The sequence below is a fragment of the Toxorhynchites rutilus genome, chromosome 2 (genome assembly GCF_029784135.1).
Source record: "Toxorhynchites rutilus septentrionalis strain SRP chromosome 2, ASM2978413v1, whole genome shotgun sequence".
NCBI lineage: Eukaryota > Metazoa > Arthropoda > Insecta > Diptera > Culicidae > Toxorhynchites > Toxorhynchites rutilus.
The window spans coordinates 296,306,426-296,321,625 of record NC_073745.1 but is presented as its reverse complement, the minus strand read 5'-3'; the positions used below and the strand labels follow the sequence as shown (position 1 = coordinate 296,321,625).

The 15,200-nt window shown below is 43.3% G+C and overlaps 1 protein-coding gene across 5 annotated transcripts in view; it reads left to right on the top strand.

Moving 5' to 3' along the window:
• Window positions 1–15,200, top strand: part of LOC129767342 (protein dopey-1 homolog) — a 39,608-nt gene that overhangs the window by 10,799 nt on the left and 13,609 nt on the right. For 2 of the 5 annotated variants that reach the window (XM_055768094.1, XM_055768091.1), the window contains exons 2-3: window positions 1,947–3,581; window positions 7,174–11,929. In XM_055768094.1, the coding sequence (XP_055624069.1) occupies window positions 2,005–3,581; window positions 7,174–11,929 (6,333 nt within the window). In that variant the 5' untranslated portion in view covers window positions 1,947–2,004. Of the gene's footprint in view, window positions 1–1,564; window positions 1,735–1,946; window positions 3,582–7,173; window positions 11,930–15,200 lie in introns of those variants that run through there. The other 3 variants (XM_055768095.1, XM_055768092.1, XM_055768093.1) reach the window with 3 other exon arrangements.

Genomic DNA, 15,200 nt, shown 5'->3' with positions numbered 1-15,200 from the left:
CTCAAAAAATCTGTATCGAAATCTGTATTAATTTTATAAGTTCAATTTTGAAACATAATCTTAGCTTTAGTAAGATTGACTTGCATAGTTATTATGTATTTGACGATATTGATGGTATCCACGTAGAAATTCGCATTCACTTAGTGGGAAACAGATAAACAGTGTTATTTATTTATTGCAAAGCTAGCCGATGACACAGACTTTTGCATCTTTTAGCCTTAGATTCAACATGACAAAACAGTTCTTCACGCTACATACGAATGCCAAAATTACTTTCATTCAAACTGATTAGAATGCTATATGAATAAAATTTGTGTGATGGGAAAAAAATTATTTAGATGAAGCCATAACTAATATTGGATCGTTATTTTGAAAAATCTGTAAATCTGTATGAAAACCTAAAAAATCTGTAATCTGTAACTATAGATTCTTGGTTTCAAAAAGTCTGAAAAAATCTGTATAAATACAGATTATTCTGTAGATATAGTAACCCCCATTGCGAGACGCGCCGACCGAGGGATCGTAACAGAAGCTTTTCGCATGCTTTACCAGATACACGGCCTAGACCGAAAAGGATATAGATTCACGTTTATGCTTTCTGTTTTACTTGTAGAAACATTTTCCAACTTCATTTTATAATGAGGTGTAATAATATCACGCATTTATGCAACTGCATTAGTGGCTATGCGGATAGCCTTGCATTTCAGCCGGCCTTGGTTCGATCCCCGTTGATATCGTTTGGACTATTTTTTGGATACAATCCCAAGCTGACGATCAGTTTGAGAAAAAAGGTTTCTGCTCCCATACATTTCGAGTACATTCTAAAGCTTTTGAAAAAAGGTGCTTTAATTTGTTCATTTCACCCTTTAGCACACGAAAAAGCATTTTTTTCTGCCGAAGATGAAATATTTTCTGCCAACGCTAGTTTGGGTGTACAGTTGAAAGTTACAATTCAATATATGAATGGTAAAAATGTAATCCCATCAATCCAATCAGTCTAATCAATCCAGTATACGATGTGTGTGGGACAAATGTATTGACAAAACGTTAATGACAAAATTGGTTTACAAAGTTCTGATTCAGCAATTTTGATGTTACAGATGCGTCTCATTCTGGAGGTTCAAATTTAAATAAACAGCACTCTGTATTTCCAATGAATCGCGAGATTGCAGTATATTTCGCCGCGTGCAACAGCAATGAAGTCTGCGTGCTCCCTTTCGTGAAGACGCGCTCACTGATTTAATCATTTTAAATTTTATCTGGTTGCATACAGTGCGATGTTTCGAATCCGAGTCGTTAGAATTAAGAAAAATGACGCAGCTTATCACAGAGCGAGCAGCTCGAGATTACGAACGAAATCATTAAAGCAGTAAATAAATAACATGTGACTTCTTCATGCTTTTCGAATTTGAAAATATAATCACTGCAGAGTTCACTGCGCTCCATCGTCGAATGGCTTTCTTGAAAATTGTTACTTTTGGCCAAAACAAAACCAGCGGTACAATATGTGCAAAAAGTAGTATCCCACGGTATGTCATCGGAGTGTCTCGCCCATAAGATAGCGTGCGTTTCACTGAACCTGGGCGTTCCGCCGCACTGACTCAGCACAGCTGGGACTGATAAGACGATTACACGTTGTTATTTCTGTTTACGTTTAGATAACCAGTGGGAGCGGTTCGGTCTCGAGGGTTGTGAATTCCCCGACGCTTATCAGCCTCGGTACCCTCGGTACGGGTGAGTTATGCACGAAACTATTTGTTAGGTTGGGATCAATCCAGCTTGGAAACATAATCTAAAATCCGTGTCAAGGTCAAACGTTAAATTATGCTGCCTTGTTTCCTGGCACTCGCCGTCCGTTATCGATCGTGCTACGCTACTAGGGCCCATCCATCATCACCCGTCGTTAATTGTTCGCTAATCGTTCGTTTCTGTTTTTTCATCCACAGATAGCGGGTGCCACAAGGCACACACACACACTAGAAGCCGACGTGAGCTCGCGCCAAGATGGACACCGCTACGGGCTCAGGTCTGATGGAGGAGTACGACCTGATGAAGCAATCCAAGTACCGGGTGTACATGTCAAACATCGACAAGGCGCTGAAAAATTTCGAGTACTCGAGCGAGTGGGCAGATCTTATCTCGGCGCTCGGCAAATTGAACAAAGTTATTTCATCCAACTCACAGTACCAGATAATTCCGAGGCGGATTAAAATCTCGAAGCGGCTAGCACAGTGTATGCACCCGGCGCTCCCTTCCGGGGTGCACTTGAAGGCACTCGAGTCGTACGATGTGATTTTCAGCAACATTGGAGTGGATCGATTAGCCTCCGAGCTGTTTATCTACAGTGCCGGACTTTTCCCACTGCTGGGCTACTCGGCAATGAATGTGCGTCCAACGTTACTATCAATCTACGAGAAGTATTTTGTTCCGTTGGGCGAAAAGCTACGACCTGCGCTGAGCGGGTTTCTGAGTGGTGTTTTCCCAGGGTTAGAATCCGGACAGGATCACTTCGAGCGGACGAGTTCACTGTTGGATAAAGTTTGCGCTGCCGTTAAACCCGAGTGCTTCTACACTTGCCTATGGGAGTGCATCGTCACGAATGCTTCCGTGCGTCTGCCGGCCATGTCCTACGTGGTCGAGCGGTTTGACAAAAAACGAACATGTGCTGAACAGAAAGAATTGATGGGCAGTAGTGTGGAGTTGTTGGTTACTGGATTGTGCAGTTGTTTGAACGATTCGGTGATCTTGGTTCAAAGAAACACGCTCGAGTTTCTGCTCCTAGCATTCCCGCTTCACGCCATTATGCTGTCCAACAGGGATGTCGTGAAACTGGTGAAAACTGCACTGAACACTATCTTAAGACGAGACATGTCACTGAACCGACGGCTCTACTCGTGGCTTCTTGGTGCAGATACCAGCCTGGGGAAACATCCCGAAGATGTCGGCCACGAAGGCAAAACATCCGACCCTAATAGCTATTTCGAGTCTCACTCGAAGGAGGTTCTCATTAGTGCATTCAAACTAATCCTCAAATCAAGCATTCTGTGCAATCCGATCGACCTGAGTCCCTATCGGATATTGATCTCCCTGCTGGACAAAGCCGAAATCGGTCAGCGAATACTGGATGATGTGCTGTGCGATATCATTCGAACGATCTCGCTGTGTAACGGCAATCTCGAGGTTCAAAAATCGGCCAATCTACTTTTTTCCACGTTCGATCCATCCTACATTTGGAACTACATGAGTAACCTCTATCGGGATGCCGCAGTTAGGAAGCATCAGCAGCGACTATCGTGCAGTCGAAGCACCACCACCAGTGGCAGCAGCAGCAAGATCAGAGAAGAAATCCGCATCGATTCCGGTGCACCGGGTACGGTCGAAGTTTGCTTCCTAACGGAATTTCTGTTGGAAACGCTCTCGCTGGAAATGTACAACGAGACAACACGAATTTATTTGCCCAAGTTTCTGTTATCGTTGATCCGGATGCTAACGGTGTACTCGGAGAACATGAACTCCAATGAGGTGGCCGCGTCGCTTAAGCTGTGCGTGAAGATTGTCTCCAAGGTGCAGCCGATGATTATGTGAGTATGATGGAATTTGTGAAAAATGTGAAGCGTAATGAGCAATTCCAGATGAAATCGACAAATGACAGAAAATGAGTGTTTTTGATTCGAATGAAAGTATGTATTATGATTATGAATCTGAATATGAGTTCTCCAGAACAATTGGGAATTTTTTGACTCTAGTGTAACCTTTGAAAAGGACGTATCGATTTCAGTAAGAGAAATCTTTATGGTGAAACTATTTTCGACAAACTTTGTGGAACATCGAATTTTTATGAATTTTCGAAACTTCGAATTTTTGTATGTTAACAACTATTCTTAGCCACAAATTATGAATCCTGATATGATTTAGAATAAAAAAGTTCTTTATCATTCTCCTTCAAAATGCATCCATTCTCAAGATATTTAAAAATTCATTTGTCTATTTTCATTCATTGTCTTTTTTATAGTAAACTAGCTGACCCGACAAACTTCGTCCCGAGCTAAATTTATTTTTCGTTACAAAATTCACGTTTTCTTACTAAGCGCACGTTCATGGGTACAATCGTAGAACTGTTCCTTTACCTTTTACCTTTTACTATGAAATTCCTTCTACCAAAACACGTCATTATAATATCAGATTATTTTCAGGCACAATTCTCGTTCAAGATATTATAACCACTTGCAAATAACATACAGAAAATTTGATAGAACGAAGACAGTCCTAAATCGGATAATTCTTTCTTCGAGTTTAGCTCTTATCAACACATTCGACGATCCGATTTTATTTATATAGATAGAAGTATATATAGGAATGCGTTTTATCACAGTAAAATCCATTTCCACTTTCGAACAAAAATCAATTTCGTTGACGCAAACATCGAATGGACTAACATCGCTTGTCACTATGTAATTATAGAGCAATTGAATTTTCCCATTTCCTTCCAGAGTTTTCCGAAAAAATTTTATTTGTCATGTTTGTTTGAAATATGTGTAATATTTTTATGGAACCCCCTCTTCATTCCAGAGGAGGGAGGGGTGTCATACCATCATAGAAAAAAATTGTCGTACCCAAAAACCCTCACATCCCAAATTTTGCTTGATTAATTTTCGAGTTATGCAGAAGTTTGTGTTCATCATTTGTATGGCAGCCCCCTTCCCCTTAGAGGAGTGTTTGATTGATTCTCGAGTTATGCACCCCTCCACCCCAACCCCCCTTAGGGAGGGAGGAGGAGTGTCAAATGTGTCATTATGTGTTCGGCATCTTCATATCATATTATTTTGGCACTTTTTTGCACATGCCGTGTTCAAAAATTCGCCATCATTGCTTGTGAAAAGCATGAAAAGTGCAATGAGTCGTGCAGAAGTGATTTACAATTCCAGGCATGCCTTTTTGTGAGTATTTTTAACACTATTCATAAATTACACTGTGTTGATAAATATATAGAATAACTGTTCGTTATTTGAGGCAGTAGAGGAATTTGTCTACCTTGGCTCGCTGATAACAACTGACAGCGACAACAGCTGTGAAAGTCGTCGAATTTCATAGTCAATGGATGTCGCGCCTACTACTCCGCCAATCTTCAAGATCCAATAAATTCCGACCCCGTACAAAGTGTACCATGTACAAATCCCTAAGAGGACTTACAAGCACTTGGTGTTTTTGAACGCCGAGTGCTCGGAACAATATACGGTGGTGTACAGGCAAACGAACTATGGAGAAGGAGAATGAACCACGAACTGGCGGAACTCTACGGCGAACCCAGCATCCAGATAGTCACCAAGGCTGGAGGAATGCAATGGATAGGGCCCGTTGCAAGATTACCGTATAGTAGCCCCGCAAAGATGGTGGTCGCATCTCGAATCCGGTAGGAACAAAGGGAGAGGAGCCCAGTTAGCGATGTGGATGGACCAGGTGGAGCAGGACTTGGTGAGAATCGGTGCAGCCGGGAGTTGGAGAACTGCAGCTATGAACCGAGTGCATTGGCGGAACAATGTTGTGAATCAGAGTTTTTCTCTTCAAGGGAATTAAATAAGCAAATAAATAAAATGGGTGTTAACTAGGGAATCCAAGTTTCCCTAGTTTATGTGTTTTGTAAGATTTGTGCGTCTCCTCCTCTCTGGAGCCACCAATGTTTACCAGAGAAATTATTTTTCCTTGGTTTTTGTGTTTTTTAAAGGAAAAATTGGTGTATTTTCCGATTCGAACCACCCCGCCTTCCGGCTTTTTCGGGTTAAGCCTCTGGACTCAACGAAATCCCAACTAGGGTACTCACTATCTCTTCGGAATCTGACGGCTCCAGAATGGTCCGTCCGAGCGAAGCAAGTGATCTACTTTTCGGTTTTAGGATTTTGCTTTTTCTTGTTTATATATTTACCGGTTGGATTGTGTTCGGATTCGGATCAAAAGTCGGTATTCGGTCGTCGGTTCTTGAATGTGGATGGTATGAAAATCTTACGTGTCCACAAAGGATTACCACTTGTGGGGTCCTATCATTGATCTACAAGTTAAGTACGGTCGAAAACAAGGCACAAGGTTTGAATTAACCCAACTTGATAGTTTTACTTCTTTATTTGAGCTAACTATTGATGTTGTCGGTTTGAAGGCGAGACTAATAAATTCTACAAATTCTACATGTTGTAGTTGTGTGCATTTCTGCACTCTCTATGGGTGGAGCTCGGCGGTAGACGGAACAGATTAAACTCCTTCCCTGTTAGGAGTTCCGACGATTCGACTGGCGACAATAAGACGAATTACTTAGCTTTAGAAACTTTTATTGAGACGATAGTATGCGTTGTTACTTTACTGAATTTGAACTTGTAACGTGGTGTCTAACCAAATTGAAATAATTTATTAGGGAAGTATTCTGACTATGTATACATGAAATTGTTACCCATGCCTAAATCTATAAGGAAAAGAAAAGATCTACCTTTCCTATTCAGGTATCCGAAACCACATCGGTTATCTGCCTGCTTATTTGGTTCATAAAATTATAACCACTTGTTTGTATGGTTCTATGCCTATTCCATTAGCAAAGGAAGTCCATCTATATTTTTCTGTTATTATCCTCTAATACGCCACCAGCGTGCATGTTCATGCGATTGTTTCTATCTATGTATTTCCTTCGCTTAGCGTGCTATCCGTACCATGTGTGCTTGTGCTGTACTGTGGTTTATTGCCCTGATCCTAAATTTGTGCATCTTAAATTATGCGCCACTTATCGCTCAAACACATGCGTTTAGCGTCCTAATTCCCGTTTGGGTCTCTTTTTTTGGGAAGCTACATAAATCAAAAAAGAAGGAAAGGAAAAAACACGTGGTTCCTCCCTCCTGCTGGCATTGATTTGTTATCATTCTATTCGTTCATGCTTTCCATTTGCGTCCGTTACGCTTCAATTAATTTTTATAATTTTTCTTTCCAACCCTACTATCTATGTTGGGCCCGTAATAATGGGAGAGGTGTAATCAAATTAACTAGCTACAAATATATTTATCAAAATAGTGCATATTTCGCCCATATTGGACCATTTTATTACGCTTTGAAAGTCCCGTAAAAATGAACCTAATGTTATATGAATACATAAATTGTCAAATTCGACATTAAACATTTTTCTCTCTCCTATCTTTCCAGGTCCGAAAAAGTGCTCGATCTGTCGATCAGCACCCTCAGCGACAGCATCATTCCGGAGGGCCAGGAAGCGAAGGAAAGCATCTCGCTGGAGAAGAGCAACTCCGACTCGAAGATCCACGAGAGCTCGCTGCAGGTGTCCGATGGCAATTCCTTCACGCGGTCCAACTCCAGCCAGGGTCTGAACAAGAAGAGCAAATACAGCAAAAAGTCGAAAAAGTCCAAATCCTACACGAAGCTGAGCGAGTTGGACCAACCAAGCGTCGCAAGTACACACACAGCAAGTGCCGTTTCGAGCATTGGCTCACACACGACGATTGCTACCGCCAGTTCGACGCCGAACTTGAAGAACGAGGACGGAACGGGTGGGGAGTCTAGCCAGGAGGAGCGACAGAGCAGCAGCAGCAGCAACAGCAGCAGTGATCGCGATGATATCCACTCGGATGTGGTGCTGAAGGTGCCCACACAGGTTCCACCGGCCCAGCTACCGGATTGTCCGATCCTGGAGAAGTGCATCAAACAGTACGTGTTGTTCTATGAAATGTACGTCTGCCGACAGATATTCGACGGAGTGAATCTGGAATCGTCGGGGAGTTCCGAATCGTCATCATCAGAGCAAGTCAGTTTGCAGGACAATCTGTTCATCAACAGCCCGGCCGACGACGGCAGCATGTTGAACGATGATGTGTTTGTGGTGAATGCGCTTCTACCCGAGCTGGACGATGCGTTTCAGGCGGTGAAGATTAACGGTGTTTCGACCAACAAGAAGTTGAAGACGATTCTCGCGAAAACTATGGATCAGAGGAAAGAGTTCGAAGTGTTCGAACAGTGGAAGAGTGCGGCGGAAGTGAGTCCGGATAGGGAATCGTTCGAGGTCGAGGGGATGTTGGAGAGTAATAATAAGTTGAAGCGATTGGTCTGTGTGAGAGTGTCGGAATCGTTGAGAAGCTCGTTGAAACTTGCGTGCAATGTTCTCACGGAAATGTCTTCGTTTCCTAGCTATGGAAACGATTGGGGTGCGAGTGAACGATGTGACGATATCCCTGGGTGGTTGAAGGCGTTGGCAATTCTGGCGTCGTTTATTGGTGATTTGGATACGCAACTTTCCGCCGCGCAAACGTTGATCGACATGATCAGCCTGCTTCGAACGAATGGGCGCAAACCTAAGGCCAGTAATTCCGGTACAACGTTCGTGATGATGATGCCTCTGTTGAAGCTGGCCCACGTTAGTTATTTGGAGAAGAAAACCAAGGTATTTCAGGTGTTGACGACGATGCTGTGGAATCACCTGGAAGCTAATCGGCCGGAGGCGCGTACGATAAGTGTCCTACTGTATCGAATCCACAGCTGTTTCGACACGAAGTTCACCGAGAATGTCATAATCAGTAAGTTGCTGGTTACGTCCCGGGAATCCAGTCGCGCTGATCGTCGCTGCCTGAGTGTGTACTGGACGATTCCCACGCTGACTACGACCGAGCTGAAGATCGATCCGGTAGGGTTCCGGAAGTTTCAGCTCCTCTGGAAGCTCGGTCGGGACACACATCACGGGAAGGAGTTTGAAAAGTTGCTTTTCCTGGTGCTGGATGTGCTAACGCTTCCGAGCAATCTCTCGATTCAAATCTCAGCCTCGAAGTGGCTCCAGGAAGCGCTCGTAAGGGGTGATATTGGCCGTATTATGAAGCCATTGCTGAGAATCCTGCTGAATGAGAGCACGAAACGGTTGAGCATTGTTTACACGAAGCGCTACAAGCAGGATGCCGACGCCGGGAGTGAATGGGAGAAGGATTTGGTGGCGGATGGGGATTCCTTTGTCGATAAGGAATGTTTCGCCGTTAGCTCCGAGGATGGATGCATCCGGTATCACATGGACAATGTGCTGAGCAAGAAGCGAAGTCCGATTCGTACGATTCAGAAGAAAATATTTGGCGTTTCGATTGGATCCAAGTCGAACAGTAGTCAAGTGTCGAACTATATTACCAATGACAGCACGAAGGAAGTGACGGCTGTTGCGGATGATAGCAACTATTCGAAGATTTCGGTGATCATCAATCCGCTGGAGTCCGAATTGAATGGGGGAAAGGGTTCGGCGGGAGGTATGCGAACGCGCTCCAATTCGGCAGGATTGATTAATTGTGAGCAGGGCACAACCGATGCCGTTGGCGTTGAGTCTGGCTCACTGCCTAATGGGGTGGATAAGAAGGATTTCCATCGATCAACATCGGACATCGATGAATCCAGCGATGGGGATTTCGAGCGGAAGAAAGGACGGCTGAGCGGTGGAAGCTACAGTCGGTCGACGACTGCAACGGATTTGTACGACACGGAAACCATCAAACGGTACGTAGAAGACGGGCCGATTGTGGATTTTGTCAGCAAATCGGGAGATCGATTTAGAAATAGAAAAACATATTTGATCTCTTCCAGCAACTTGGCTGCGGCGGATGAGGATGGCTTCATTTCATCGATCTCGGACCGCAATCTTAACTATTCGTTCAATTCAAACGCGTCCTTTGTGACCGTTGCTGGACAAGAGGCTGAAATTGTGTTCGGAATAGGACCGAGTGATACGACAACGCTCCCTGTGGCGGATTCGATCTCTGGCAGTAGCGCTTTCGGAGGAGAATCCCAACGGAGCAGTAGCACTAGCAAGGATAGTGGCAAGCATAAGGACAGTGAACTGTTCGGCTTCGGCCGGCGGAAGAATTGGAGAAACTCGTCGAAGCTGTATCCGTTTCATACACACTATTTGATTTATGAATCAATATTCAACACGAAGCAAATCCTGTACACACTGGAAACTTTGAAGAATATTCTCGCCAACGAGAGTAGATTTTTCCTGTGTCTTTCGGTCACCACCTCCGTTTCGAGCAGTCAAATCCGTTCGGCGCTTTTGAAGCATCGAAAAAATGTGTTCGGCAAAGGGTTTTCCGATAGCAAAGATGAGGCTGAGCATCAAAATCTGTACCGTGGATGCATGTATTTGGAAGTGATCGTAACTATTCTGTTGTATTACACCCGAAGCTACTACCAGAAAGATGACGAACACAAGCTTCAACCCACAAAGGATGATATTAACGGAAATTCTAAAATCCAGCTGGAATGCATTCAATTGATGACCAAAATTTTCGTCGAATTGCTCTCGATCGTGAAGGATGTGGGTCGGAATTTGGCAAACTACATTGCCGATTTGATGGAGAAATGCAAGGTTCAGAAAATTCTCCTCTACTGCATGGCTTCGTCGGTGAACTACTTCACCTCTCCCCAGTGCTACACGTACTCGGATGAAATCTTGGTATTCAATGACCCGGAAAGCTCACGACTATACGCTGAAGCATATCAAATCGAGCTGCTAAATCTGATGCTGGCCGTCATAAAGTTGGAGCACGAAATCATGATTCAGCGAAACGACGAACGTTTCAACGAAGGCATCAAGAATGTACTCTCCACGAATTCCCCCACGCGACCCGCACCGGAGAACAAGCGCATCTACAAGTATATCCCGAATCAGCTGGTCAGCCAGCAGCCCATGTTCCTGTCGGCGGTTCTGTCCGCCCTGCAGTCGGAGAAGCTGAACCACATACACAAAAATTGGACCGATATGCTCACTTCCTGTCTGACCTGTCTGCCGCTGAACAATCTGACCAACATCGTGATAAGCATCATCCACCAGCTGTGCGCCAATCTGGATCGGATCACCAAGCGCGACCGGATCTACAATCAGTGCACCGATTATATAGTGTCCCAGCTGGAAGCCATCACCATTCTGGCGCACTACTGTCTGCTGGACAGTTCGCAGCAGATTTCGTTGGCCAATGTGTTCAGCGCCTCGAACAGCATGACCTCGCCGGCTTCGAATTCCGGCCAAATCATCAACAGCATAGTGAACGTTTTACTGTCCTCTTCGCTGCTAAACGTCAATCAGGTGAAAAACAATCACCAAGAGGTGGCCAAAACCGCGATACTGAGCCACCTGCCGCGGATTATCATCACGATAGCAACCCTCTGGGAGACCAGCGTCAGCGAGTTTCGTCACGTTAAGCATCAGCTGTTGGAGTTCCTAAGTCCGATATCGCTGCACTATGGGCTGCACTTCCTAACCGCCATCTCCGTGGCCTGGTACGAGCGGAGTAGCGATTTGTCGTGCGTTCCCGCCACCGCAAACAGCAGTGACAGTAACAACTCAACCGATGCCGAGGGTGACTTCTTCGATGTGATGGCAAGGGCGCTTCCACAGGGTTCCGAAAATCAACTGCTGCTGGTGAAGCTAATATCCGGCATTCGGATCATGTCCGTCGATTCATTCATTCAAACCATGCATCAGGTGATCAAATCACCCCCTCAAATTTACCAACCCCCGATCGGACTGAATCTTGAGGTCAGCGCGCTCGAGCTACTGTTTTTCTACCTGAAAAGTGTCGCCCAAACGCAATTTAGCGATTGCTGGGGTTCGCTGTATGTGCTACTGAAGGATTGCCTATCGCTGCAAATTCCCGCCCAATTTGTGGCGCTGTCCATCTTGAACGAGTTCGTCCAGCGGTGTCCTAACATTCCGTTTAGCGATAAGAAGGATCTGCGGGATTTGCACGACGTCACGTCGCGTCTGGTGGAAGCAATTTCAAATGTGGCCGGGTCGTGCCTGGAGCAGACGACGTGGCTTCGGAGGAATCTTTCCGTCAAGGAGGAGTTCAGCTCGATCGAGAGCACCAAGGATGGGCTACTGATGCCGTCCAACCAGCACTACTCCATCCAGGCGCAATCGGTGAGTGTTCAGTAGGTTCAGTAGGTAGTTTTTTTTCCATTTCATACGGTTTAGTTATTGGTTGTGTTCAAATTTACTATCGCTGGGTTTTCCGAAATCATTGATCGGATGACTCATGACTTGTGACCAGATTCAAGACTTCCCATTGATATGTTTCCAATTTTGGCTTAATCGCGCATTTCACAATATAGCTAACATGTGTGTTTCAATGCTCGTCTCAAACGCTAACAAAATGCATACGATTCCTATCACCTGGGATTGTTCTCCATATTTGAATATTGCAGAGCTTTCGGTGAGCTACACACACAAATTTCTTCGTGTTAACTCATTAACGGCCAGCGGTTCGAAAAATATAACAGCAACTTTGATAATTTTTCATGTCTTAAAAGTGCATAACCTAACAAATAACCATACCTAATAAAATACAAAATACACAAACTTTTCTACAGTATTTCTTTGATAGGAGAACACATATTATGGAGTAGGAAAAAAGTAGAAGGGTCTGGTCCTAGGGCGAGGACGAAAGTTTGACGTAGGACTGTGATTGTCCAGAACAGTTGTTTTTTTTTTAAATGTAATTCTTTTCATTGTTCAGGCTATGAAATCTGTTAGTTTAACTCTTTTGAAACTCCAAATAATAGTCCTGAAAAGGTCCGTTTGTTATATGTATTCATAATCGTCAAATGGTTTGTAACGAACAAAAAAAAAAGAAAATAAGCTTCTGGCAGGAAGTTTAACTGTCTAACTGAAAATGATTAATGACTATGTATCAGTGTGACAATGGTAGATGAAGTATATGTGGATCGGTAAACAAAAAACATATATATCATTATTAATTACATTGTATATGAAGTTTATGGAGAAGAAACAAAATACAAGTTAAAGAAATTTAGAATTTCGTGATTTTTTGAGTTAAAATACACATGAATTCATGAAGTTGCTATGTTTTTAATGGATAGCTATGGTTTTTGTGGTTTTTGTGGCTAAGACATCGGGAGCAGTTCGTTTGCAGATTATCTCAATCAAGTCGTATTGGTTCTACTGCTCAATCTATCATAGAAGGGATTGAGTCATTGAGAATTATGAATATCAGTCATGAAGATTATCAATATTTCATTTCGTTTCATTTTTTTGATGCGATGTATTGCCGATCTCAATAAGTCCTCGCATGACAATCGCTGCCATCCTCCTAGTATTGATTTCATTTTTCGCTGTACAATTGCCCATGCTGCCGCAGCTCGGTAGGCACTCGCTTAAGATGTTCATCACCCCGTCATATACAGAAGTTATTTACCAACTGGACTACCTTCAACTGGATTTATCTATAACAGATTGTACATTAGCTTGGCTACAAAGCAGTTACCTTTCAATAATAGATGTCATCTTCAATTTGAAGTATTGTTTTTGCTATTTTGCAGTCCAGTTAGCGAGTAAATTTCGATAATTGCATTGATTTTCCGGCCCATTGATTTGTAGCATGTAAAAGCCAAAGAATGGCACTGGGGGAAATGATTTCTGTAAGATCATATTTGAACAAACGAAAGCGAATTATTCAGTGAAACGGTAAATCGGCAAATACTGGAAATGACTCCACACATTCTCGCTGTATTATTCCATGATTGCTTCCTTTCACTGGAATCGTTACCATCGTTTCATCGGAATCGTTTTCTCTTTGTATTATAGTGACTTTAGGCACTTTTGACTGGTTCGTCTCTTTGCTTCACTTTTTGCAAAAATGTCGGGAGTGAGAATTGAACTCTTGACCTCAAGCTGGTCTACACCCCTAGCAAAAAATATCCAACAAGCTGCTGAAATACTTCTGAAGGAAGTCCATGATCTCCTGCTTAGATCTGAATCACCTGACCAGGTGATAATCTGTTGGGCTTATGTCGGATGAGTATCTAACCTTAATTCTTGCGTCTTCGCTACTGTCTCCCGTGCTCTATGCAGGGACGCATTATCGTGCAACCCATAACATTATGTGTTTCCTAGCAGCTGAGACATGGGATCTGCCTAGCTTCTAAGCTGATCCTGATATCGGTACCGATCAATTGTCTAGCTTTTATCCAATAACTCCCAGTGGATCACGCCATGACCATGATTCCAAAATACGCATAACATGAAGGAACTAAATCCGGGTGATCTTTTGACGTAGGACTACGTCTTTCATTTCTATACCGGGGTGTAAAATCAAAGTTTCGAAAACGAAAGCGTTACGCCGGAGACCGAGATTTTGAGCGTTAATAGCTTCTAAACAACTGAACGAAATGGTATGATAAACACTTCATTCGAAAGATAAAATGACTACGCGTTATATACTTGTTACTTTTTGATCCACAAACTTGTTTCAATAGTCTTAAAATTGCTTTCAAAACAGGCTATTGAAATCACCAATCGGTATATAAGCGAGCGCCACTCGGAAATCCACTCAGTTCTAATTGAACAGCGATTGGAGCATGTTGTCGCTGTTGTGGTGAAGCTTTTCGTTCATCATGAAGGCGCGAATGAACGGTGTCGCCAAGAGCCTGTTTGTGCACCTTAGGCCAGAAGGGAATCCATCAGGAGGAGAGTGATGCCACAAATGGTTCCCCGGGAAGAGATCGGAGCAGCCTCCACATTGATGCAAAAGAGTTTATTCTAATGTTTTCTATCCATATGACAGTACAGCCAAATACATTTGGTTTTGTGATTTTTCAATCAATCGCAATTAACAGGAAAGCTTCTGAAATTATTCTTCCCCATCAGTTGGAAATTTTCGTATCCAATATGTATGCGCGCGCAACGGAAAATGTCTCGCATCGCGAAAATTATATAATTTTCAGTTGATCATTGCTCAGTCGCCGAAAGTTTCAAACTCAGAGAGTTCATTCCCCTCTAGTTTGCCTTCCAAATTGCCATCGTAAACCACACCTTTTCTCGATTCAATCACGGACAAATAGCATACTTAAGCGATATTCTGGTGGTGAAACGCATTCATTTCTCGTGAGGACATCGACAAGACAACATCATTACTGAACGAGTTGAACGAGCTGGACGAGCTGGACGGCGAGGGATCACGAGATTCATTACCAGGCCTGACCTGAAACGCATTCAATTAGTTTGGAATTGTGAGGGAGCGCAGAAAAGTCGATGAAAGAAGAAGAGAAGACGACCGAGAGAATACCAGCATCGAAAAACAGTTCCGTTTGAGACATCGAAGCAGCCGCCACACACACACATATATATATATATATATATATATATATATATATATATATATATATATATATAT